This window comes from Eptesicus fuscus, chromosome 7 (genome assembly GCF_027574615.1).
Source record: "Eptesicus fuscus isolate TK198812 chromosome 7, DD_ASM_mEF_20220401, whole genome shotgun sequence".
In the NCBI taxonomy this organism is placed as follows: domain Eukaryota; kingdom Metazoa; phylum Chordata; class Mammalia; order Chiroptera; family Vespertilionidae; genus Eptesicus; species Eptesicus fuscus.
This window is the reverse complement of record NC_072479.1, coordinates 79,580,188-79,607,239: the sequence shown is the minus strand read 5'-3', so window position 1 is coordinate 79,607,239 and position 27,052 is coordinate 79,580,188. Positions and strand designations below refer to the sequence as shown.

Genomic DNA, 27,052 nt, shown 5'->3' with positions numbered 1-27,052 from the left:
TCATACCCACTGGCCAGTCAACTAGTCGCTTAGCCTTTTATACATGTAGATGTTAAACTAGAGTTAGAGCTGATACATATAATCTTAATAGTCCTACTTTTGAGCATTTGCTCAATGAAAATTATAGCTCAGGCCATAGGATAACCAGTCTTGAAAATCTGCTCTGTGCACAGGAACAACCATGTTTTAGTCTATGTCCTCTTCATGAAAAGAGTAGAGATAAATCAGCGTCCTCTCAATTTCAATAAACTGCAAGATCTGACTCTTTTCATCTACAGCAAAATGTGGAAAGTATTACTGAAGAAGTTAAAAATATATGCAGTGTTCTGGGATGTGTGGAGACCAAGCAAATTACAGATGCCATAAATAAACTAAATCTAATTCTTCAGAGAAAATCAGAGGTAAATATACTCATCTATTACACAGCAATTATTTTAAACCTAAGTTCAATAATTAATTAAGGAGAGTGAAAGACTGGACTAACTACTGTGTGTGTGTGTGTGTGTGTGTGTGTGTGTGTGTGTGTGTGTGTGTGTGTTTGCACGCATGCAAGTATATTTCAATCATTTGGGAACCATCAAAACAACTTTATTGTACAAAGGAATTTAATTAAATTAAAAGGAAATCTCTTACACCTTTGAAGTTTGTAGTAACAATATAACTTCCAAGTGAGACTGAAATCAATCCTACAATCTACCTAGATGAATATGCTTATGTAATAATATTCACAGGCCAGTGTTTGTACAGACTGTTAATGGCTCTCACATGCACCAGTATATACAGGCATGAGTGTCCATGAATGCATGGTTAAGCACTTACGTAGAAAAGATGTCAGTTTTTGTGACATGTTTTGCTGAATTTGCAATGCACACTGCTTCTATGATCCCACAACCTGCAATGATTTCCTGTCTTCTTTTTCAGTTAAAAAAAAATGAATATTAAGTGATTTCCTTTTTTAAGCTCAAAAATCTGATGTGTGATTATTACCCAAGAAAAAGAATAGGAAATCTGGTCCGATGAATTCATTCAATCTTATCATTAGTTTAGCAAGGGATTAAGCAGAAAGATACACTGACTGTGATGATTATGATAATAAAAATAATAACAAGTCCCGGATAGTACATTGCAATAATAAAATAGTTTCACTAAAATATTATTTAACTTAGGTTGTATTTTATTGCAGCTCTTCCTCATAGCAATGCTATAGTGTAGGTATTTTATGCTCATTTCATTATTGAAATCTGATGCCTACCCGGCTTGTGTATAGGTCATTAATAGAGATTTGAACCAGGGCTCTATACACATTCCAGTGTATGTGAAACTTTGTAAGAGAAAGATTACCTGCATCCTTACTTGCATGGAAAGGAACAGCACAGATTGTCTTATATTAAATAAGCCAGCCTTGACATTTCAAAAATTGATTTAGAAAGTGGGCAATTATATTAATATATATAAGTAATTGTGCTTATTGTTTCAAATAGGTAAACTATGAAAAAAATCAGTAATGTCTTAAAGTTGAACTTTCCATGTTTTATTTTAATTAGAACGTTTTTGTGATTAGCTAGTAGTAATGAATATATACATTTATGTACCTTCTTTGCATGCATGGACAGGAAAAATGATGACCATAAGATTTCCAAGATAAACATTTATCAAAAATTAAAAACACAAAGCAATGAAGAAATCAACATTGAAACACTATAATCAATAAATCCCAAACTTCAATGTCTCAGATAGACATGCATTTATTTCCTTAAATGTTTCTTAGTTTGGAAATATCTACTCTTACACTTTCCAATTATAGAAGAAAATGAAGCCAAAATTATCCTTCAAGGAGAAATTGAGTATTTCCTAGTCTCCAAAATTGTTTGTGTGTAGATATTTAGATCCATGGTTTTCACAAATGATAGCAAGGTAAGAAATCTGATGTGAGTACATATTATCTGGTCATATTTTTCCATTCTGTGTCAGAGTGGGAAAATTATACTATAGTCTTGAAAAACCTATCATCAATATGTTTTGGAAATAAATATCTTGATAAACTCAAAAACTTAGGAATTACATAATGTTAAAAGAAGCTTCCAATAATAACTAAAGTTAATCAAGATAACAAGGTAGTTACTTTCAACAAACAATTAGTTTCTCTTAGATTATCATGTATTGGAGACATTTTGAACACCTAAAGTGGATAATAAAATACAAAGATCTTAGTGCTATGCAAACATGACTTGAATTCAAGATCTAACACTTTCTAGCTGAATAGCCTTTGGAAAATTCACTCATTTATCTGATGTTTAGTTTTAATCATCTCTAAAACAGAAAAATAAAACAGAATTTGCAGAGTTCTTATGAGTATTAAAAATAATGTTAATAATTTGTTATGTTATCTAAGTATTAGAAAAAATGTTAATAATTAAATTAATGTAAAATAATATTAATAGTAATCATCCAGAAGATAGTGTCTTGAATGAGAGTCAATATTATTACTGGAGGTAGTGGGGATGCTGCTGGTGGAAGTTTTCCAGAATCTTCCCCATGTGGCCAAGATGGTGTTAATTCACACAAGCACCACTTAAGTCCCCATTACCTCAGGGCCATCGATTCCAGCCAGCCTCATGACACGTGTGAGCCTTTGCCAGAGGAGGAGACCAGATGCATGAATGTGAACACGTGTCTTCCCATCTGTTAAGACCACTTGGTTGTTCATCCATTTTTATGTCCAGCTCTCAGTAAGTCAGCTGAAACCAATGACTGATCAAAGAATGAGGAAAATGTAATTTTAGCAGGAAGCATTTCAAATGATGTTACAGTATTACTAGATAAAAAGCTTTACCTTTAAAACATTCATTTTCTGAAACTTCCTAAAAGACTATAAATGACAATTTTCTCTGAAATATCAAACTCTCAATATATTAGTATCTGAAGCCAAAATTATCCTTCAAGGAAAATTTGAGTATTTCCTAGGAAAACTATAAACAATTATAATTCTCAAGGAAAGCTCATTCACATTTCACATTTCTTATATACTTTTGAGCACTAAATTATATGTGATGACTCATGCATAGAAATGAAGAAAAGAGTTGACATTTATCAGTTTTATTTCAGACATATCAATGACCAAAATCAATGGTTCGATATCCCCCAATAAACAGATTCTACTTACTTTAGGCACACTCTAAAAGTCTCCTTATTCTATATCACCTTCATTCAGATTTTTTCTTCATCTCTTTTCCCATTCTACCTTAACTATGAACCCACCTACATAAGAATATTGGCACAAATAGTAAGCACATTTTTACAGAATGTGTGTGTTAACCAACTGCAGTTTACAATGCCAAAGTAGTCAGTCTATCCATCCACCATGAGCCAAGATTAAAGAAATACTGACACAGATGAGTCTTCTGCCAACTCAGTCAAACTTGAGAAGCTTTCTTTTCTCGTGGCTACACTTTTTGGTCAACTTGCAAGAGACTATTTTCCTGCCACTCAGGGAAGTAATTAGGTATTTATTAAATGTAAGTTTCGGCAGGATGAAGAATCATATCACAAAGGCAGGTGTACTCTAGTTCATGCTCCCACTCAGCACTGGAAACAATTTTCCATCTGTCAAAATTATATTCCAGAATCCCACGTAATATATTTTCACTAAATACTCATATAATAAATGAACCATAAAGTGAAAAATATGGTCTTACACATTGTTCTGTAGGTGGATGTCATGGTGATTTTAAAATACAAGATTTTATTTCTGAATAAATTGAATTCTAGTTAAGTCAGGCTAACATCTTCAATAGTCTCACACACAGGAATGGGATAAAGATCTTATGTGGAATTGTTTAGACTAATGGTTGGAACTATGCTCACATGAAATATTTTACCCAAGCAAAATGCTTCTGAAAAGGTTCATGTGAATAATGCTTTTAAATGAGTTGTATATAAATTTAATTACATTTTAAACATGATAGGAGTGTTTTCTCTCTAAAGGAATCCTACAGCAAATTTCTTGTTATATGAAAACAATTATTCCCTAATTTATTTGTTTGAGAAGTCAGGCTTTTCATTCATTGGATTTACTTAAAAGCAAACTTGTCAAAGCAACATTTTAAAAATTTAGTGTCATTTAATATAGACCTTATTAAACAAATGAATTTGCTTTTGGACTGGAAACCTTATTTTTAGTGAATCTGTGAATCACCTTATATAGTTCATGATAATGAAGTTATAACCAATAAATCATAAACCACTAAAATAATCTAGGCCTCCAACAAAAATAACAAAAACAAACCAATAAATAGAGAAATAAACAAAACCACCACAATAATTAATGTAAACATAAATGACAACAAAATAAATAATTTCAGATAGTTTTTTTAGGATATGATCTAGTGTTTTACTATCATTTTTTAATCTGCTAAAAAAAAGAAAGAAATGAAACTACATAGTGAATTTATATGATTTTGTGCACTTTCATTCAGCCCTCTTTTGGTGAAGCCCAATACTTGCATCTGAATGACTGTTAATAATGAGAATTGAATACACCAAACAGAGAGAATTAGAAATGCACTTATATCAAAAGATTGGTCACTGTTGTGGAGGGGGATTGAGCATAGGCAATGGAGAACTGTTCTAATCATACTAAAAAGTTTGAGCCTATTCTAGAAATTTCTCTTTAAAAACTCAAATAACCTAGATTGTTCATTACAAGGATTTAGGCTTTCGTTAATATTGTAATTTAGATTTTCTGTTTAATAAGCAACATTTATTTATGATACCAAGAAACACTATGTCTTTTTATCAGTCCAGAGAAATTTCAGTGTTTAGATTTTGAATATTATTAGTATAACTGTTTTGTAAATTTGTTTTCTGAATAATAAGTATGTCTTGCACCTATTTTTCTTTTTTAGAGTTTTCATCAAAATTCAGAGACTTCAGCAAAAGGTAAAACATGCATGTACCCAAATGTGCTTCTTTTTAAGTTATAGAACCAAAAATAAATACTTTTTTTTAAAATTTTTCATCCAAATATTATGGTAACACAAACACACACAAATGTTTTTTGAGGGAAAAATGCATTGCTAAAACTATTTTTATTGATGACGCTATAATTCAGAGAGTGAATAACTATCCACAGTCTCTAAACTTTTAACCTGCCTTTTTTTTTAATATAGGAAAAAACAAGAGATCTATAAAAATGATAAGAATACTGAAAAATACCTTTATGACCACTTTAAGAAACCGTAAAATGTTCTTTAGCTAATTCCATTTTGATGTAAGAATGTCAGGAAAGTAGCAGGTGTCTTTCTTCAAACTCACTGATTTAAAATTTAAAATCAAGCTCTGTTTGAAAGACCAACCTATCATGACAATCGGAGAATTTGTTTCTGTGACATAGTGTTCCCAGAGGCTCTGAGAAGCCCCTAGAACGGCAAGCCCCAGGAGGACTTTGCCTTCATAGAGGATAAACTAGTAGAGGAAAGAGTTTGGAATCGGGGAGAACTGGTTTTGAATTTCAACTCTGCCACTTTTTGACTTTATGATCTTAGATAATTAAACTCTTTGATCCTCAGTTGTCCTTACAGGCATTAAAGATGTAATAGTATTTAATGTGCAAGGTGCGGCCAGGGATGTTCTTATTCGCACAGGCAAATGGTATTTAGCAAATGAACACTCGGTATCTACAAGGCAACGGACCCCCATATGCTCAGCTAGCACCCTAGGATTCAGAGGTGATAGGGAAATGCAAATATTAACTGTGACCTGTCCTCCATACCCTTAATCACGGTCAGGAGAAAGTTATGTACAAAGTGACATCCTTTCAACGCTAATTCTCACTGCTCAAAAGAAGACATTTAATTATATTTGAAGAACTGCCACTTCACATCACAGAGGAGAATGGGATGACAGAGGACAGAGAGAAAAAGACCTGCGCTAGTGGGAAAATTCCTGTTCCAGGCATTCATAAATCTCCATAACACCACAGAGGGAGCGAAGGCGGTGGGGTGGCCCTCCCCAACAATAATACTAACAGAAAGTCTAAGTGATAGAATGTGGAGTGAACAAGCCTGGGGTATGCCAACATGGAGCTAGTCCTTCCTTCCTTTCTACTAGGAATGTTGGAATAAAATCCCTTCACTCATGTTTCTTGGAGATTGGAATGCAAGATCCCATAAAATTGCACAGGAATGCTCCCAGAGACTTATATTCTATATACTAAATCATCATAGGTTCTAATTAATGTGTTTGATTGCATAAGTATTGTCATTTTTTCTTTATTTCATTATACTAGAACATTTTTTTCCGAAGTAAAATCAGGGGTAATAAACATTATCCCTCCGTCTTTTGCCATCAAGCCCAGTAACTTTGGTGCTTAATACATTTCTAATGATCTTTGAAATGCATTCTTCATGAAATGCACTTGGGCCCTAACCGGTTTGGCTCAGTGGATAGAGCATTGTCCTGCTGACTGAAACGTCCGTTTCCGGTCAAGGCCATGTACCTGGGTTGCGGGCACATCCCCAGTAGGAGGTTTGCAGGAGGCAGCTGATAGATGTTTCTCTCTCATAGATGTTTCTAACTCTCTATCCCTCTCCCTTCCTCTCTGTAAAAAAATCAATAAAAAAAGGAAATGCATGTGGAAGTAAAGCATAATGCATAGACACATAGCTATATATTGCCTTGTGTCACTTGACTATTTGTCGAAGGTTGTTTTCATCTGGGTAAAAAAATAATGTGTGAGCTTTTACATTGGAGTTTATTCTTTATTTAATTTTTAAAATACTGCCATAATTGATGATCAAAACAAAATAATTGCAAGTAGTGCGTATTTTAAAGATTCTAATCCTGCAGCCGTTCGTTGCTGCCTGTAAAATGCCGGCAGTGAATGCTGTTCCCTGGCCCATTAAGAGGTTTGACACGGAACCCGAGGACGCTGTTCCCCGTCCTCAGAAGCGTCTCCAGTGTAATGGTGCCATCTTTCCTGACGTGGATCGAAGGCCACCAGTTCTACCTGGTACATTTCGTCAGACTCTTTTACTTCCTCTCAGGCAGGAATTTTTCCAGCAAAGAGAGTTTATCAGGAGAAAAAAAGTCATTCTCAGGAAAGCTTACCTTGCATTCCTTAATTAGGTGACTCTTTTCACATGCTGTCATTGAACTGCTAGTCCCTGTTCTTAGTCTTTTTTTTTTTTCTTCTATTTTTCTTCCTTCATGACACTTCAGGTCACTTTTAGGAAAAATCGATAGATGCCCTTTAAATAATCAGTGATACAAGTCCAGTAAAACTTTATTTTGATTTTGACTAGATGTAGTAAACATCATAAATCATTCATTTCAAGCTTATTTCAGCTTCTAGCCATGTACTAACACCATTCTTTATTCATAGGAGGGCAAGGTATGCTATATGATTAGTGTTTAGTGAATGGTAAATGCCATAGCATAATCAAATTTATTATGAGTAACTTTTAGATGAAATTTGTTAGAAGAACTTATAGGCCATGTAGCAAACATGCCCCTTTTTTTGCGAATTCCAAATGATAACTTAAAACAAACATGATTTCAAATGACAGTTGATCAGAATCCCAAATTAATAATTAAAAACTCTGATTTGTGTTAATCGTTGTGCTTCTAAAATTTCTGCAGCTGAAGATATGAAAGTCCATTGATTATCAATACTATTAGCGCCTAACCCAGGCTGCGTATGGAGGGCCAGATGGCTAATTGGCTTCAGTTGGAGGAGGGTCATTTTAATTAAATTTTACTTAAATTTTATTATAAAACATTTAAGAGTTATGATAGACAGCTAATGATAAATATGGCCCTTCACAGATGACCTAATTTCTATCATTTCCCCCCCTAGGCTTGATAGAAAAAGTGACAACTGAACTGTCCACATCCATTTACCAGCTAATTGATGTCTATTGCAACAGCTTTTATACCGATTTCCAGCCTCTAAATATACCTGTTATTGTTTCCTGTGTAAATCCTGGGCTCCATTCCCACCTTAGCTTCACAGTATATGCAGCTCACAATATTCCAGAGACCTGGGTGCACGGGTGAGTGGTGGTGAATTTTTCACAAAAGTGTTAATTAATATTTACATAGCTTCTAATTACAGCATAATTTTTCTTGTTCTTATTTGCAAGGGCAAGTATTTCATAATTTTTTTACTGTAATCAGAATATATCTATGCTTATTCTTAAAATCATTTTTAAAACCTTTTTTCTTAATTAGTACTCCTTTTCCATCAAGTCTTCTCCCATTCTCTGTATTAAAAATGACTGCATGTGATCAATATATTGTTATGAAAACGGAAAATGCTCATCCTATCTTAAAATTTTGTTTTTAGGTTTGAATCTAAATGACTAGTGCCAATTCACAGACGAGAGAGAGAGAGAGAAGAGAGAGAGAGAGAGAGAGAGAGAGAGAGAGAGAGAGAGAGGTCACACACATACAGGAAGACGGAGAGTAATTAAAAATAGAAAAAAAAAATTCACTCTGATCCCCATCAAGTCATGACAGTTTGTGAGATCAGTATCTTGATAACGTGGAAATTAGCCAAAGTTACTTTAGTTACAAAAGAAATTAACCACAATTATGCATGGAGCATCACCAGAATTTAGGTTAATTCTATCACGTAGTATTTTCTTGAATAGCATAGAGTAATATTTTTTAATTCCTTATGTTAAATCTATATGATCATATTGATTACATCAATTAAAGTTGTTAAGAAAACAGTTTTGCCAGATAGAATATTCTTGATTGACATTTTTTTCTTTAGAACTTGGAATATATCAGCCCACTCCCTCTTGACCTGCAAGGTTTCTGCGGGGAAATCTGCTGATAAACTTATGAGATCTCTCTTTTACATTGGCGGGTGGCTTTTCTCTTGCTTGACCAATTGGTTATTCACAAGTGTTTGTTCTCAGAGGCCCCAAACTGGCACCCATTCCTATTCAGCACTCAAATAGTAACCAGTCACTTGGGTAGATACCTAAAATGTCTGAGTGCTGGATATATGTTGCAGTCTTTTCTTTCCCACCCCAAGGGAAGGCCAGGAGGTGGGAGCTTCCTTCTGATTTGTTTGGATGAGGGGCTCTGGAAAATAAATACCATGAATTTTCTTACTGATTTCTATGTGGTTTTGAACTTGCCTGTGGTGCAGGAGCCTCTTCACTTTTTTCAGGATTGTTCTCAAAGGGAATAGATTCATGTATTACTTTTGAATCGGTGTCTCCATGGGGGAAGGAGGATCTGGGGCTTCCTAGTCTGCCTTCTTGCTGACATCACCCAACATAAATTCTTAAAGTCATTTTTAAATCAAACTTCATACAAGCAAACAGCACTTTATCATTTGATGTTTACCTATTACAATAATTGACCCATATAGAAAATGTGTTTCTGGATAGTATTCAGCTTATTGAATCAATGTTATTTCTTTTTAGATATAAAGCGTTTTCTTTTTCCTGTTGGCTTACTTATGCTGGAAAGAAGCTGTTCCAAGTGAGAAACTACAGAAATATTCCAATAAAGAAATTGTTCTTTTTCTTGGTCAACTGGAATGAAACGTAAGTTTAATCTTTTCTCTGGCAGGATTATTTATCTAATAAAGATCAGAGGTTTGTTTGTTTGTTTTTGTTTAAGTGAAGCATGTGATTTTAAAAAAAAATGTTGCCAGTTGATTTGTTTCGGTGATGTGATAAATATGCTAGGGCTAATAGATAACTGATTGTTCAATTCAACAGATTAAAAGTCCATTTAAAAACCTAGACAAGTGTCCAATCCACATTATCTAACTGATCAAAGAAGGAAATTGGAAAAGGGAGAATTATTAATCATTCACAGACTGTGGATAAAAGAATACCTTCTATTTGGAGTTGGAGGGAGGTAGATTCCAGATATAACAAAGATGGAAGAAATTAACAAATAACGTATGTAATCTCCATTTCCTCACAAAAGCCAATTGGTACAAATTTGTTTAAACAATCAGGTATTTTGACAGTAATTACCTGTGCATTGTATAGAATGCCACCGAATTTGGGGTGGCTGGCTCCTACTTCCCCATTTTATAGAACTTTATTAGATCAACTAGTAGCCCGTTTGCATGAAGATTCCTGCAATAGACCTTCATTCACCTGGCTGCCTGCACCAGTTTTCTGTCGGCACCGGGGACCCAGGCCTTGGCTGTGGCCACCGCCTTCTGCCTTCTTTCAGGGTTGGGGCTTGGCCCTGGGCGGTGGCCTTGGGCTCGGCTGCACCCAGCGTCCCTGCTACCCGATCGCAGGAGCGAGCCTCCAGTGGTCTCCTGTGATCGGCGCAGGCACCCCGCTGGCGCCCAAGGCTGGGAAAACCTTGGGCGGCTTTCCTGGCCTTGGGCTCCGCCACACCCCAATGTCCCTGCAACGGTTTCCTGGTGGGCGTGGTTGGTGGGCGTGGCTTGGTTGGTGGGCGTGGCTTGGGCGTAGCGAAGGTACGGTCAATTTGCATATTTGTCTATTATAAGGTAAGATATTATAAGGTTGTCTATTATACGGTAAGATAAGGAAAAGTACCTTCTTGACATTATCCTGGCCTGCCTCCTCTCCTCTGTTTCCCTCAGCTCAAGCCCTCATTTTAATTAGAATCTCAGGGGACTCATAAACTACCATCTATGACTCTTTTCATGGTTACTGATTCTTTTTCCTGCTGTTCCTATTACACTAACCCTTTATCATTCGGTCATTTTTCCAGGTATCCATTGTTCATTGAGAGTCAATTTTCTTCCCATTTCAAGTAGAAGAAAATGCCTCAGTTCACTCTCCATCAGACCTTTCCGAAGGTCTGGCTTTCTTGGGAGATCATTTGATTCCCAAAATTGTACTTTTCTAATGATAGTTGACACAATTTCTAGTAATCCTACGATGCCATTAGATTACACCATTTATCTCACTGTTAGTGTTATCAATGGAGACATGTCCTGAGACATAGCATATGAGCTTCAATTCTTACATACTCCCTGGTTGTTCAATCCCAAAGCAAATCTTCCTTATTCTAGGACTGTGATACCCTTGTCTGGCCCGCTTTAGTTAAGTTCTTAATTACTCTGACCAAATGCCTGACCCTCAATTATAAAATCCCATTCCATTGCACAGAGTCACTTCTGCTTGTAACATTCTTCAGTGGTTTCCAATTCCCATAAGGTAAAATACAAGTCATTTAGCCTAGCACACAAGGCCCCTGTGGTTTTGCCCCTGCCTGTCTCTGAATCTTCATCTCTGGATTTAGCCCTACTCTTGCCCCTGTACTCAGCCTCTCCCTGTATCTGATCTGCTTATCCTAAATATGAACTGAGAAATTTCACCTCTGCTCAGGGTCCTTCATTTGCCCCCACTGTCCTTGAGAATGCCTAATTGTTTTTCAATTGGGTATTCTCAAGGACTCTTCTACCTTCTCTATAAACCCTTTCCTGTATCATTCAAAAAGTGGCCACCTTTTTTTATTTGTCAATTAGTCAAACCTCAAACTACTCCTTTATGGTCCTCTACTGAATGTATTTGTTTATATACCTGTTTGTTTCTGCTAAATAATAAAAAGACCTTTTTTACTTTTGTTTTTTAATTTTATTTTAAAATTTGTTATTGTATCTTTAACAGCACCAGACAGAATAAGAGGCCAGTTAAGTGTTGCTGGGCAAATGAATGAATTTTGTGTAATAAGTGACTCCTCAAAAATGTTATCAAGCTCAATTACTAAAATTAGTCTTCTTAACTAATTAAAACTTATTACTGGTTGTTTCAAAAATCAGATTCATTTTCATATGACAGCTATGTTCCATCATTTAAACAATTTAAGAGAAAAATCTAATTCAAAAGTTAATTTCAAAGAAAAAAAATCAAAATAAATTAAAGATAATTAGTGTTGTTGGAATAAGTACTTTGATATGTTTTTCTTCTCTTCCTTCAAGACTGCACAAGTGTTCTATTTCCTGGGAGAATTTATTTGATTTCCCTAGTAGTTAGTTACTTCAACCCAAAATTATTTTTGTTTTATATAATTTTCATAAAAAATATTTATTTACCATTTTTAGTGCCTGTAGCATTCTTTATATATTTTATTAACATGTGCCATTATACTATAATCAATTGTACATTCCATTATTGTACTATAAATTTACAGATAACAACTGTATTGTTTAATAATATGTGGCATAGATTTTTGACTACCTATTATATTTTAATCATCATAGTATAACCCCCAAATATATTATCTCATCTCAACTTAAAAACAAAAATATATAGCAGGTATTGTCATATCCATTTTACAGATCAGCATATTGATGTTTACAAAGGTTAATTAACTTGCCCCAAGTTCCACAATCAATAAATTGCATAACTGGTACTCAGACCCACTCTGTCTCCAAAGCTAATGTTTTACAGTGATTCCCAAACTGTTTCTTACAACATATAAAATCTTAGGCAGAGTATTTATATTCTAAAATAGTTATCATATCTTAAGTTAAAAACAAGTCTGGCCAGTTTGAGTCAGTGGTTGAACATAGACCTATAAATCAGGAAGTCATGGTTCAATTCCAGGTCAGGGCATATGCCCCAATTGTGGGCTCTATCCCCAGTGTGGGGCATTCAGGAGGTGGCAGATCAATGATTCTCTCTTTCAATTGATGTTAATATATATATATACACACACACACACACACACATATATATATATATATATATATATATATATACACACACACACACATATATATATATATACATATACATATATATATATATATCCCTTCCTCTCTGAAATCAATAAAAACCTATTTGTTAAAAAACTCTACTCTACGCCGAAACCGGTTTGGCTCAGTGGATATAGCGTCGGCCTGCGGACTGAAAGGTCCCAGGTTCGATTCCGGTCAAGGGCATGTACCTTGGTTGCGGGCACATCCCCAGTAGAAGGTGTGCAAGAGGCAGCTGATTGATGTTTCTCTCTCATCGATGTTTCTAACTCTCTATCCCTCTCTCTTCCTCTCTGTAAATAATCAATAAAATATATTATAAAAAAAAACAAAAACTCTACTCCAGAAATTTTCAACCTTTTTCATCTCATGGCATCCAGCACATGTAAACTAAAATTCTGTGGTACACCAAAAAATACATTATAGTTTTTGAAGATTTGACCAAAGAAAATATAGGTATAATTTTGATTGATTTACAAAAAACAATAATAAGGTAATTTCCTACCCTTTTTGCTCCATAGTGACTTTTTTAAAAATCAGGTGCCTATATGTGTATATAAGGATTTCTGGTACAAAGAATTAACCAATCAGATGCAACCTTATTATGCCATATAACCAATAAGATGCAACTCTATTATATGACCTATACTGTATATGTATGCTTCAAGATAGGGCATTCACGCTGTACAGCTATTGTTGTGTTGGCTGTCACCATTTTTTTTTTATTTGACAATCTAAAGGAAAAGAGGTCAGTGCCCCAGACTAAAGAGTCAGGCATTGCATGTTTTAAAAATTCTTATGGCACACCGATTGAAAACTGCTGCTCTACTTCATTCTCCCACCAACAGCCACCACCCCATTCTTTTCTCTGCTTTGTAGTAAAACCCTTCCAAAGAGTTGTCTGTATTCACTTTCTTCCATTTTTTTCTCTGCTCTAAAACATATTCCAATCAGGCTTACATCACCTCTGCTCATCTGAAATTGTCCATTAGAGTTACCAGTGACCTGCATAGTTAAATCTAATGTTTGTTTCTCAGTCTTCATATTACATATCTATTAGGAATAGCTGTCACTGTTGATCTCACCCTACATATTTAAATATGCTCTACACTTGTCTCCTACATTCTTTTAGCTTTCCTCCTCCCTCATTAGACATACCTCCTCAGTCTTCTGTTCTTCTGCCAGACACTGTGCTAATTGTCTAAGCCCTTAAGCTTCTTCTCTGTTGTTGCTATTCTCAGTCCTTTAATTTGCTCTTATAGTCACATAGCTTTAAATGCCATCTATATACCAACAACCTCCAAATTTATATCACTAACTCAGGCATCAGTCACAAACTCCACATTTACACATGCAACATGTATAATACTGAACTCTCAGTCTTATATTCTAAACTTTGTCCACCCATAGATGGCCACTGTGGGTGATCATTTTCAGTTCCAGTTGTTCGGGTCAAATCCTTAACCTCAATCTCCTACTCTCAGACACTGTGTCCAGGAAATCCTATTGGCTCTCTCCTCAAAAAGTTTCCAGGAAATTACTTCTCATCATTTTCCTTGGTCTCGACCACCATCATCTCTCTCCTCTATTACCACAGTAGCCCAATAATGGTCTCCCTGCTTCCCTTGTACCTTTATAATCCTTTTCACACAGCAGCTAAAGTGACCTTTTCTAAAATGTAAGTCAGGCCATGTTTAAAAATCCTGAATTGACTTCCTGTTTCACTCAGACAAAAGTCAAAGTCCTTACAATGGTCTATTGTTATATATCAGTATTAAAGGAGAGTTCTAAAATGTGTGACTTTTTAAATCTCCCATTTCACTATGAAAAATTTACTGGGATTTTAGGAAAAGTATCTCTTATAGAAGAAAAATTGTTGAAGGAAAATTTAATGTTCACTCATTTTTCAGTAGTAGAGTAAGGAAAATATATGATTAAAACTCAAGGTCGGTGCCAGCTGCTTGGATAAAAAGAAGCAATCTGACTTCACTTATCGAATTGCTTCTTAAAGTATTTTTCTTCCTTTCTTTGTCTAAAAGTTCATTCCTTTGATTTTTCAATAGCCATGTAGAAGTTGCAAGAAAAGATTTCCCAGTGAATGTGAGATTATTCTGGCTTTAAAAATCCATATGTATTCAAGAAATAAATAACTATTTAGGAAGCATGTATTCTTGCCCCAGAAGAATTTATTTTCATTAATAAAAAATGACAGCATGGAGATTGGCAGTAACTATCCACTGTAACCTATCGAATTTTTGTCATTTTTAATATAAAAAGCTCACTAATATGTGAAATTATACATGAAGAAGCCAGACTCAATAGGAAAAAAGAACATTCTAGATTATCTGAAGAATAAAGTGAATTTATAGCTTCCATTTTTACACAGAAATATGAAACCTGAATAGAAAGCCAATTACAAGTAAAAGAGAGAACATTCAGGAAATTGCTGTGCATTCCACAGGATCATTAACATTTTGTATTGATCTTCAGAGCTTCTTTTAAGTTGATAAATATGCTGATATTATCTTTAATGAATATTATGAGTATTAAATAATATGAAAGAAATACTTTCAGTTTTAGCTGCCTAAACATATAACAATTTAATTTTGAGTAATGTAAATTTTATTAATCTTTAATAATAGAATTTATTTACTCTACTGATTGAATAATAAATATAATGCAGGTATACAACCTACCATTTTCCACATATAGTGTTTTGTAATTTTCATTCCATATTACGGATAAGGAAAAGCAAGGCTTAAAAAGGTTAAATTCATTTCTCAAGGAAGAACATCTTATTGGTCATGGAGCCACTATTTAAATGTAGTTGTATCTAGATCCAAACCTCTGACTCATCCTCTCCACACATAGTTTACATATTGACATCTCAGATTTATTCTCTATTTAATGACATCATGTCCTAAATTACGTATTTCAGTTAAAGGCATCCACTAGAATATAATCTAGAAGCCTAAAACTCATCTTTAATTCTTCATTGTCCTGTTCCACTAATATGCTATCAGTCAAATATTAATTATCCGTTTTACCTCCAAAATAGTTCCTTCTGTCTTTCCTCTTCTTCGCTGCTATATTACCACCCTAGATCTGGACCTTTTCATTTCTGGGAATAGCATCTTGGAGAAAGGGCTGTGTACTTCCACAACATCAGTCATGGTCACTGGGCTAAATTAATTTCTCCTTATGCCTCAGGTTGGATGCTGCCAACCACTCACAAAAGGGGGTTACCAATGTCTTATTTGACACTTTGATTAAGGACTGCTCCCTAGTATCCTGATTAGACAGCCAATTCTTAGTGCAAGAGGATGCTTAATAATACCTGAGGCCTCAGCTGGGCTAACCTCAATCAGCAATTTCCAATTGGATAATAGGCTTTGTTCATCATCCTATCTAATAAAGACAGAATATGCAAATTGACTGTAACTCCACAACAAAGATGGCAGCACCCACAGCCAATAAGGAGGGAATATGCAAATTGACACAACAGGACAAGAGGCAGAAGATAGCTCTGGCCGGAGTAAAGTTGGAGTAAAGTCGGCTCCAGGCTGATGCGAAGGTGGTGCCGGTAGCCAGGGGAAGGAAGGCCTATTCTTGCACCAAATCTTTATGCATCAGGCCTCTAGTCAATCTATAATAATAAAAGCATAATATGCTAATTAGACCGGACAGCCGAACAACCTTCCGGATATCATTCCAGATGAAGCCACCACAGCGGGGGCCAAGGCAGAGATGGTTAGGGGCAATCAGGCATGCAGGCAGAGTGGTTAAGAGCGATTAGGCAGGCGAGCAGTTAGGGGCAATCAGGCAGTTAGGCAGGCGAGTGGTTAGGAGTGATCAGGCAGACAGGCAGAGGGATTAGGGGTGATGAAGCAGGGAGGCAGAGTGGTTAGGGGCAATCAGGCAGGCAGGCAGGTGAGCAGTTAGGAGCCAGCGGTCCCAGATTGAGAGAGGGTGCAGGCTGGGCTGAGGGACCCCTTCCCCCCACCCCCTGCCGCGCATGAATTTTGTGCACCAGGCCTCTAGTCCTCAAATAATTACCCATTGTTGACATCAAAGATCAACTGGGAAATACAAGGACAGTAGATTTTGTTCATATTCCTCATACCTTAAGCCATCAGATATCACTCAATCTAAGCTGCCTCTTTTGCTCTCCCAGTCACTTTCTCTTCTTTCCATCCCTTGGTGAATCTGTTTTCATGGATCTCCCCCTATCTACCTATCTCTGTTCCAAATTTCCTATTTCTCTCTAGCCTTCTCATCTTCTAGTAAACATATTCTCCCACCTCAGTCTTTTGAAAAATACATATTTCATCTCTTTGTCTCACAAATAGATCTCTTCTAAAGACCATACTTATCTTGAGGCTCTTATCATAGAACCTAGTCATTTCTTCTTTTTTTTTATATATGTTCAACTCTTTTTTTAAAATTCTTATTGTTTAAAGCATTACATATGTCTCCTTTTTTCCACATTGATCTCTGCCCAGTGACCCCAGGACATGCCATCACCCCCCTACTGTATGTGTCCATTGGTTATACTTATATGCAGGCATAACAGCTCTTTGGCTGATCTTTTACCCCTCTCCCCCCCGCCACCCTACCTTGCATTCCATCTGAAGTTTGATGGTCTGCTTGATGCTTCTCTGTCTCTGGGTCTATTTTTGTTCATCAGTTTATATTGTCCATTATATTCCACAAATAAGTGAAATTATATGATATTTATCTTTCTCTGACTGGCTTTGCATAATGCTCTCCATGTCCATCCATGCTGTTGAGAATGATAAGAGTTCTTTATTTTTTACAGCAGTGTAGTATCTCATTGTGTAGATGTACCACAGGTTTTAATCCATTCATCTGCTGATGGGCACTTAGGCTGTTTCCAAATCTTAGCTATTGTAAATTGTGCTGCTAGGAACATAGGGGTACATATGTTCTTTCTGATTGGTGTTTCTGATTTCTTGGGATATATTCCTAGAAGTGGGATTACTAAGGCAAATGGAAATTCCATTTTTAATTTTTTGAGGAAACTCAAAAATTTTGTTTTCCAAAGTGCACCAGTCTACATTCCCACAAGCAGTGCACAAGGGTTCCTTTTTCTCCACATCCTCACCAGCACTTGTAATTTATTGATTTGTTGATGATAGCCATTCTGACAGGTGTGAGATGGAACCTCATTGTCATTTTGATTTGAATCTCTCAGATGATTAGTGACTTTGAGTATGTTTTCATATGTCTCTTGCCTTCTGTATGTCCACTGAAAAAGCATCTATTTAAGTCCTTTGCCCATTTTTTTATTGGATTGTTTATCTTCCTTTTGTTAAGATGTATGAGTTCCCTATAAATTTTAGAGATTAGGCCCTTATCAGAGATAACATTGGCAAATATGTTCTCCCATGCAGTGGGCTTTCTTGTTGTTTTGTTGGTGGTTTCTTTTGCTGTGCAGAAGCTTTTTATTTTGATGTTGTCCCATTGGTTCATTTTCTCCTGAGTTTCCATTGCCCTAGGAGCTGTATCAGATCTTGCTATGACATATGTCTGATATTTTGCTGCCTATGGATTCTCCTAAGATTTTTATGGTTTCCCATCTTACATTTAAGTCCCTTATCCACTTTGAGCTTATTTTTTTTCATGGTGTAAGTTGGTTGTCTAGTTTAATTATTTTGCATGTATCTGTTCAATTATACCAACACCATTTATTGAAGAGACTGTCTTGATTCCATTGCGTGCCCTTGCCTTCTTTGTCAAATATTAATTGAGCATAATGGCTTGGGTTGATTTCTGGGTTCCCTGTTCTGTTCTATTGGTCTATATGTCTGGTCTTGTGCCAGTACCAGGCAGTTTTGAATACAGTGGCTTTGTAATATAGCTTTTTATCTGGTATTGTGATCCCTCCAACTTGGTTCTTTTTTTTTTTTTTTTAAGCTTTCTGCAGCTATTTGGAGTCTTTTGTTATTCCATATGAATTTTTGGAGAGTTTTTTCTAGGTCTGTGAAATATGCTGTTGGTATTTTAATTGGGATTGCATTAAATCTGTAGATTGCTTTGATTAGTATGGACATTTTGTTGATGTTGATTTGACCAATCCATGAACATGGTATATACTTCCATTTGTTTATATCTTCCTCTATCTCTTTTTTCAATGTCCTATAGTTTTCTGAGTACAGATCTTTTTCATCCTTAGTTAAGTTTAGTCCTAGGTATTATAATTGTTTTGGTGCAATGGTAAAAGGGATTGTTTTTTGTTTATTTGTTTGTTTCTCTTTTAGTGAGTACATTATTGTCGTATAAAAAAGCCATAGATTTCTGGGTGTTAATTTAGTATCCTGCTACGTTGCCAAATTCATTTATTAAATCTAGTCTGGTTTTTTTTTATGGAGTCTTGGGGTTTTCTATGTACAATATCTTGGCATCTGTGAATAATGACAGTTTTACTTCTTTTTTTCCAATTTGGATGCCTTTTATTTCTTCTTCTTGTCTAATCCTATGGCTAGCATTTCCAGTACTATGTTGAACAGGAGTGGTGAAAGGGGCATCCTGTCTTATTCCTGTTCTTATATGAAATGGTTTTAGTTTTTGCCCATTGAGCATGATGTTGACTGCAGGTTTGTCATATAAGGTTTTCATTATGTTGAGGTATGATCCTTCTATTCCCACTTTGCTGAATTTTTTTTTTAATCAGGAAAGGGTGTTGGATTTTGTCAAATACTGTTTCTGCATTAATTGATATGACTATGTGATTTTTATCTCTCAATTTGTTTATGTGATGTATCATGTTTATTAATTTGTGGATATTGTACCATCCTTGTATCCCTGGAATAAATCCCACTTGGTCATGGTGTATGATTTTCCTAATGTAATGCTGAATCTGATTTGCTAGGATTTTGTTGAGAATTTTAGCATCTATGTTCATTAGAGATATTGACCTGTAATTATCTTTCTTTGTAGTATCTTTATCTGGTTTGAGGATTAGGGTAATGCTGGCTTCATAGAAAGAGCTTGAAAATGTTCCTTCCTCTTGAATTTTTTGGAATAGTCTGAGGAGGATAGGTTTTAGTTCTCCTTTGAATGCTTGGTAAAACTCACCTGTGAAGCCATCTGGCCCAGGCTTTTGTTTGCTGGAAGTTTTTTGACTACTGCTTCCATTTCCTTCATAGTTATCAGCCTATTCAGATGTTTTAATTCTTCCTGATTGAGTTCTGCAAGGTGGTATTTTTCTAGGAATATGTTCATTTCTTCTAGGTTGTTCAGTTTTTTGGAGAGAGTTGTTCATAGTATTTATTTTTACAATCCTTTGTATTTCTTTGGATTCTGTTCTTATTTCACCTCTTTCATTTCTGACTTTATTTATTTTGGTCCTCTTTTTTTGCTTCTTGGTGAGCCTGGCTAGAGGTTCATCAATCTTGTTTATCCTTTCAAAGAACCAGCTCTTGGTTTCATTGATCTTTTGTATTGTTTTTTTTTGGCCTCTATGTCATTTATTTCCACTCTGATCTTTATTATTTCCTTCCTTCTACATACCCTGGGCTTTTCTTGTTGCTCTTTTTCTAATTCTTTAAGTTGTAGGGTTAGATAACTTATTACCAGTTTTTCTTGTTTTTTATGGTAGGCCTATAATACTATGAACTTTCCTCTCAGGACTGCTTTCACTATGTCCCATAGATTTTGGGGATTGTTGTGTTTTCATTGTCATTTGTTTTAGGATGTTTTTTTATGTCTAATTTGATCTCTTTGGTAACCCAATAATTGTCTAACAACATGTTATTGAGCTTCCAAGTGTTTGAATTTTTTTATTTTTTTATTGTAGTTGATTTCTAATATTATGCCATTGTAATCTGAGAAGATGCTTGATATGATTTCAGTCTTCGTGAATTTGAAGACACTTTGTCTGCACCCTAATATGTGGTCTATCTTTGAAAATGTCACATGTGCACTTGAGAAGAATGTATAATCTGTAACTTAGGAGTGAAATGTTCTGAAGATGTCAATTAAGTCCATTTGATCTAGTGAGTCATTTAGGATTGCTGTTTCTTTTCTGATTTTTTGTCTAGAGGACTTATCCAGTGATGTCAATGGGGTATTAAAGTCTCTTACCATTATTGTATTGCTGTCAATATCTCCCTTGATATTTTCCAGAAGTTTTTTTTTATTTTATGTATTTGGGTGCTCTTGCATTGGGTGCATATATGTTTACCAGAGTTATATCCTCTTGTTTTATAAATTCCTTTAGTATTATAAAGTGGCCTTCCTTGTCTCTTGTTATGGCCTTCACTTTGAGGTCTATTTTGTCAAATATATTTATTGCTACCCCAGCTTGTTTTTTCATTTCCATTTGCCTGGAAAATATTTTTCCATCCCTTCACTTTCAGTCTGTTTGAGTTCCTTGTTCTGAGGTGGGTTTCTTGTAGACAGCATATATATGGGTCGTGTTTTCTTATCCATTCTGCCACTCTATATCTTTTGATGGGACCATTTTGTCCATTTACATTTAAGATTATTATTGATAGGTATTTATTTGTAGCCATTTTTATTCTTTACTAGAGGCCCAGTGGACGAAATTCATGCACAGAGGGAGCGGGGTGTTCCTCATCCCAGCCTGCACTCTCTCCAATCTGGGACACTGACTGCCCGTTTAGGCCTGATCCTACCTAGGTGGGGCCTAAACAGGCAGTTGGACATCCTTCTCACAATCCAGGACTGCTGGCTCCCAACTGCTCGCCTGCCTGCCTTCCTGATTGCCCCTAACCGCTTCTGCCTGCCAGCCTGATCACCCCCTAACCACTCCCCTGCCAGCCTGATTGATGCCTAACTGCTCCCCTGCCACCTGTTTGCCCCTAACTGCCCTCCCCTACAGGCCTAGTCACCCCTAACTGCCCTCTCCCCATGGCCTGGTCCCCCCCAACTGCCCTTCCCTGCAGGCCCGGTCACCCCCAACTTCCCTCTTCTGACAGCCAGGTCACCCCTAATTGCCCTCCCCTACAGGCTTGATCACCCCCAACTGCCCTCCCTTGCAGGCCTAGTCCCTCCCAACAGCCCTCCCTGGCTGGCCATCTTGTGGCAGCCATCTTGTGTCCACATGGGGGCAGCCATATTTGACCACATGGGGGCAGCCATCTTGTGTGTTGGAGTGATGGTCAATTTGCATATTATTCTTTTATTAGATAGGATGCCTGTGTTCCTTCTTCCCTTTCTATTTCTTCTTTTTACAACAGTCCCATTAGCATTTCTTGCATTGCTGGCTTGGTAGTAATAAACTTCCTTAGCCTTTTTTTTTTTTTTTGTCTGCAAAGCTCATTATTTCCCTCCCTTCAATTTTGAATGATATCCTTGCTGGATGGAGTATTCTTGGATTCAGTCCCTTGCTTTGCATGACTTTGTATACTTCATTCTGTTCCCTTCTGGCCTGATTTTTTTTCTGTTGAGAAATCATTTGATAATCTAATGGAAGATCTTTTGTAGTTAACTCTCTGTCTCTCTCTTGCAGCCTCTCTGTGTCATTAACCTTTGCCATTGTAATTATGATGTGTCTTGGTGTGGGCCTTTTTGGGTTCATCTTGTCTGGGACTCTCTGTGCTTGTGTGACTTTTTGCTTCCCCAAATCAGGGACATTTTCTGTCATTATTTCTTCAAATAGATTTTCTAATCCTTGTTACTCTTCTTTTCCTTCTGGCACTCCCATTATACATATGTCACTTTGTTTCATTTTGTCTCAAAGCTCCCTTAGGCTCTCCTCCTGCTTTTAATTTTTTTCTCCAATTGCTGTTCAGACTGGGTGTGTTTCTCTGCCCTGTCTTCTAACTCACTAATTCAGTTCAACACTTCTTCTAGTCTACTCTTGAAACCTTCCATTGTGATTTTTATTGTAGCTATATAATTTTCATTTTCTTTAGTTCTTATATAAGCTGTTGATATTCTCATCCATCTGCTTTATGAACTGTATGATCTTTACTCTGATTTTTTTCTGACATATTTCATGCCTCCATTTCATTTAATTCCTTTTCTTTTAGTTCCTATTCTGGTGATTCCTCTTTTTTTTTTCCTTAGGGGTTGATTCTTTGTCTCCCCATTTTTGCTGTCACCAAAGAGTCCAGGTGCTGGGACGTGCTAGACCCCTAGCTAAAGTGGCAGGTCAGTAGGAGGGTAGCACACCCTAAGAGTCATCAGAGAGCCCAAGTACCAGGACACACGAGACCTGTGGCCACAGTGGTGGGCCAATGGGAGGGTTGCGCACTCCAGGATTCCCAGGAGCCTGTGACTGAGGAGACTGGAGTCTTGTGTCCATGGGTCTGCAGCTGAGGAAACAGGTCTTTGGCCAGCATGGCTGTAGGGTCCTGGGTGGTGTCTGAGGTGAGTCTGGATGGTGGTGAGCCTTGGCTCCTAGTCACAGCAGCTGTCCCCTTCAAAATGGTGTGGTTTCTGTGCCAGTGCTGGCCGCCCAGCAGTGCTTGCAGCTATAGCAGGGGATCCCTGTCTAAAAGAGCCCAGTCTGCCAGCCCCCAAAAGTCCTGCAGTATCTAACTGTGTTTCACTCATACACACTTACACACATACCACACACATCCCCACACTTCCTTTCACTCCCGCACTCAACTAACACTCTCTCTCACTGCCGTCCTGATTGCAACCATCTTGACTCTCTGGTCATCCTATATAATAAAGAGGTAATATGAAAATTGACTGTCACTTCCTAGCACAAGATGGTCACCCCCATATGGTCACAAGATGGCCACCCCCATGTGGTCACAAGATGGCTGATGGCCATGCCCATATCATCACAAGATGGCCGCCACAAGATGGCCGGTATGGGAGGGCAGTTGGGGGAGAGCGGGCCTGCAGGGGAGGGCAATTGGGGGGGACCAGGCCTGCAGAGGAGGGCAGTTAGGGATGACCAGGCTGGCAGCAGAGTGGTTAAGCGGCGATCAGGCTGACAGGCAAAGTGGTTAGGGGCAATCAGGCAGGCAGGCAGTATAGCATTTGGGAGTCAGCAGTCCTGGATTGTGAGAGGGATGTCCAACTGTTCGACTGCCCTGTGGGATCGGCAGTCAGACATCCCCCAAGGGGTCCCAGGTTGGAGAGGGTGCAGGCTGGGCTGAGGGACACCCCCCCCCTCAGTGCACGAATTTCATGCACCAGACCTCTAGTCTATAAATAAAAGCCTAAACAACCGTCCGCCCATTCAACCATCCAACTGGTAGCTATGATACACAATGACCACCAGGGGCCAGACGCTCCATCTGATAGCTATGATGTGCACTGACCACCAAGGGGCAGAAGCTCATTGCAGGAGCTGCTAATGCTGCGGTGACTTGGAAGCTGTGGTTCTTGAGTGCCACACCCGGAACCAAAGAGGAGGGAGCCCAATTCTGGGATGCATCACCCGATAACCACTCTCTCACAATCTGGGACCCCTCGGGGGATGTGGAGAGTCAGTTTGGGCCTGATCCTCACAGGCCAGGCTGAGGAACCCAACTGGTGCATGAATCCGTGCACTGGGCCTCTAGTTTCTATATAACCAGGATGACCCCAGAAAGGAAAGAAGGATACATTGTTCCCTGACCACAGATCACACTCTTAACTTATTGTCTAAAGCTCTTCTTAGATACTTATATTACCCAGGTTTATCCTCCCTCGTCTTACAATCTTATATAATAAAAGAGTAATATGCAAATTAACCATCACTCCACTACACCCACAAGCCACTCCCACCAGCCAATCAGGAGCGAGTATGCAAATTAACCCTAACCAAGATGGCTGCGGCCACGGAGAGAGCAGGAGGCTTGGGTTTCCCTGGCAATGAAGGAAGCCAAGCATTCCACACACCCTGGTGGGCCCAGGCCTCCACTCAAGGCTACAAAGTTTCAATTATAGAAATAAATAAATCCCAACAAAAATGACTGCAGCCATGGAGCGAGCAAGAGTCTTGGCTCCACTCAAGGCTACAAAGTTTCAATTATAGAAGATAAATAAATCCCAGATACCAGGGCCTCCACTTGGGTCACCAGGGGATGTGGCCGGCCTGCAAACCACCACAGGCCCCTCGCCCAGGCCACCCCACGCCCCAAGGGAACCCCAACCCTGTTCCAGGACACCCTTCAGGGCAAACCAGCTGGTCCCCACCCGTGCACCAGGCCTCTATCCTATCTAATAAAAGAGTAATATGCAAATTGACCATCACTACAACACACAAGATTGCTGCCCCCATGTAGTCAAAGATGACTGACCCCATGTGGACACAAGATGGCCACCACAACATGGCCAGCAGGGGAGGGTAGTTGGGAGGGACCAGGCCTGCAGGGGAGAGCAGTTGGGGGAGACCAGGCCTGCAAGGGAGGGCAGTTTTGGGGCAAACAGTCTGGCAGGGGAGCAGTTAGGTATCAATCAGGCTGGCAGGGGAGTGGTTAGGGGGTAATCAGGCTGGCAGGCAGAAGCAGTTAAGGGCAATCAGGAAGGCAGGTAGGCGAGCAGTTGGGAGCCAGCAGTCCTGGATTGTGAGAGGGATGTCCGACTGCCCGTTTAGGCCCGATCCCAGTAGGATCGGGCCTAAACAGGCAGTCGGACATCCCTCGGGGAGTCCCGGGTTGGAGAGGGTGCAGGCTGGGCTGAGGGACATCCCCCCCACACCCGTGCACGAATTTTGTGCACCGGGCCTCTAGTATCATTTATAACCTTCTAGACATTCTCTTATATAAACTGATAGTTTCAATACCCAAATTTAAGGTTTTTCATTATTTTTGCCTGTATCTACTATTCATCTAGGGTCTGAATTTGGAGCTATTTCACCTTGACATAACTAGAAATTGTATTCCAACAATCAACCTCCAAAATTCTAGGACCTCATAGTAACTCAGAATAGTTCATATTTAAAATTATTATCAACTTTCTATACTTTTAATATCTCATTGAAATATTTCCTTTTGTCATTAGGAAAAAACTTGAAAAACTGGAATACACAGTTCTTAAACATTCTGGCAACCACCTATTTACTAATTACATAATCCATAACTTTTCCACAGCTTGATCACATCTCTTGTTCTAGCTACAGAGATCTACTCATTACTTATCAGCTACACTTAATTTATTTGTACATATATATCTTTGTCCATATACTTTTCTCTTCTTAGAATATTCTTTTCTAAATCTCCATCTGATTGTGGCCAATTTACCCATTTTGTGTTATCTCCTCGTTCTCTAAGACAATGTTAACCATGCTTCTGTGCTTGCAAAGGATAAATACTCAAGTTATCATAATTTTGATAAAAACATCTAACATGTAAAAATTATAATTTTAGCAATTCTCAGTGTCTGAGTAAACAATCTCATTACTCTATGTATTTCTGCTATATTTTCATTTTTATAAGATTAAACATACATGTTCAAGTACTTGCTAAAATAACATTGTAATTGATAATCTATTTTTTGAATTTATTTTAAGGATCACTTTTCCTCTTGAAATAAAATCACTTCCAAAGGAATCCATGCTCACTATAAAACTGTTTGGGATTAACTGTGCAACCAACAATGCAGAGATATTGGCCTGGACTTCTCTTCCATTGTTTCCAAAAGAGTAAGTGTATAATGTGTGATTAACACAGCTCCCATCTCAAAAAAAAAAAAAAAAAAAAGTCTCCTTGAAACTAAATATTTTGCAGTATGTAGCATAATGAGAAAAAATCAGGAGAACATTTTATCCTAAAATTGAGGTAGTTCAGTATAAATCATGATTATTGAAAGTGTTAGTGGAAAAAAGTGTAGAAATGGGTGTGAATGGAGGTTTCATGTTCAACTTGTCCACTAGATCATTCACAGTGAAAAGTTACTGGCAGAACCTGTTACAATTGCTTTTCCTTCTCTAACCAGACAATTTTTCTGCATTTAGTACTTCAAAATTATTTAGCTAAATTCTGTCTTCTAGAAACTATGTAAATCAAGGAATTCTGGCTGAAGTAAAATTGCACAGTGTAACTCACTGGTTTACTGACCTTTTTTTTGCCAAGAAGAAATATTTGCAACTTTACAATTATGTTTTCAGAAAAGTAAGCCAACTATGAGCTCAGATATTCTATTGTATCTAATGGCCGTTGCAAATTACCTGATGATTTAACCATAACTATTTAAAACTAATAATACTTAGGATATTTGATAGTTAATTGCATGATTCTCTATGCCATTAAGGAAAATGTTTTAAATAAATCAGCTTAGTTACTTTTCACATGGCAAGACTTGCTTTAAAATCAAATTGAAAAATTAATAATTGTATTGTTATTTTAATTGTGTTATAAAGATTTTTTTTCTGCCCCTATTGCTTAAAAAATATTTGGTAAT

General features: G+C 37.4%; 1 protein-coding gene across 2 annotated transcripts in view; it reads left to right on the top strand.

The window, feature by feature from the left end:
- The window catches only part of PIK3C2G (phosphatidylinositol-4-phosphate 3-kinase catalytic subunit type 2 gamma), a 262,489-nt gene that overhangs the window by 42,354 nt on the left and 193,083 nt on the right, over positions 1–27,052 (top strand). Inside the window, exons 8-12 of one of the 2 annotated variants that reach the window (XM_008140463.3) lie at positions 279–401; positions 4,905–4,938; positions 7,856–8,051; positions 9,441–9,563; positions 26,163–26,294. In XM_008140463.3, coding sequence (XP_008138685.2) covers positions 279–401; positions 4,905–4,938; positions 7,856–8,051; positions 9,441–9,563; positions 26,163–26,294 — 608 coding nt within the window. The remainder of the gene's footprint in view (positions 1–278; positions 402–4,904; positions 4,939–7,855; positions 8,052–9,440; positions 9,564–26,162; positions 26,295–27,052) is intronic. The other variant, XM_054719240.1, reaches the window with a different exon arrangement.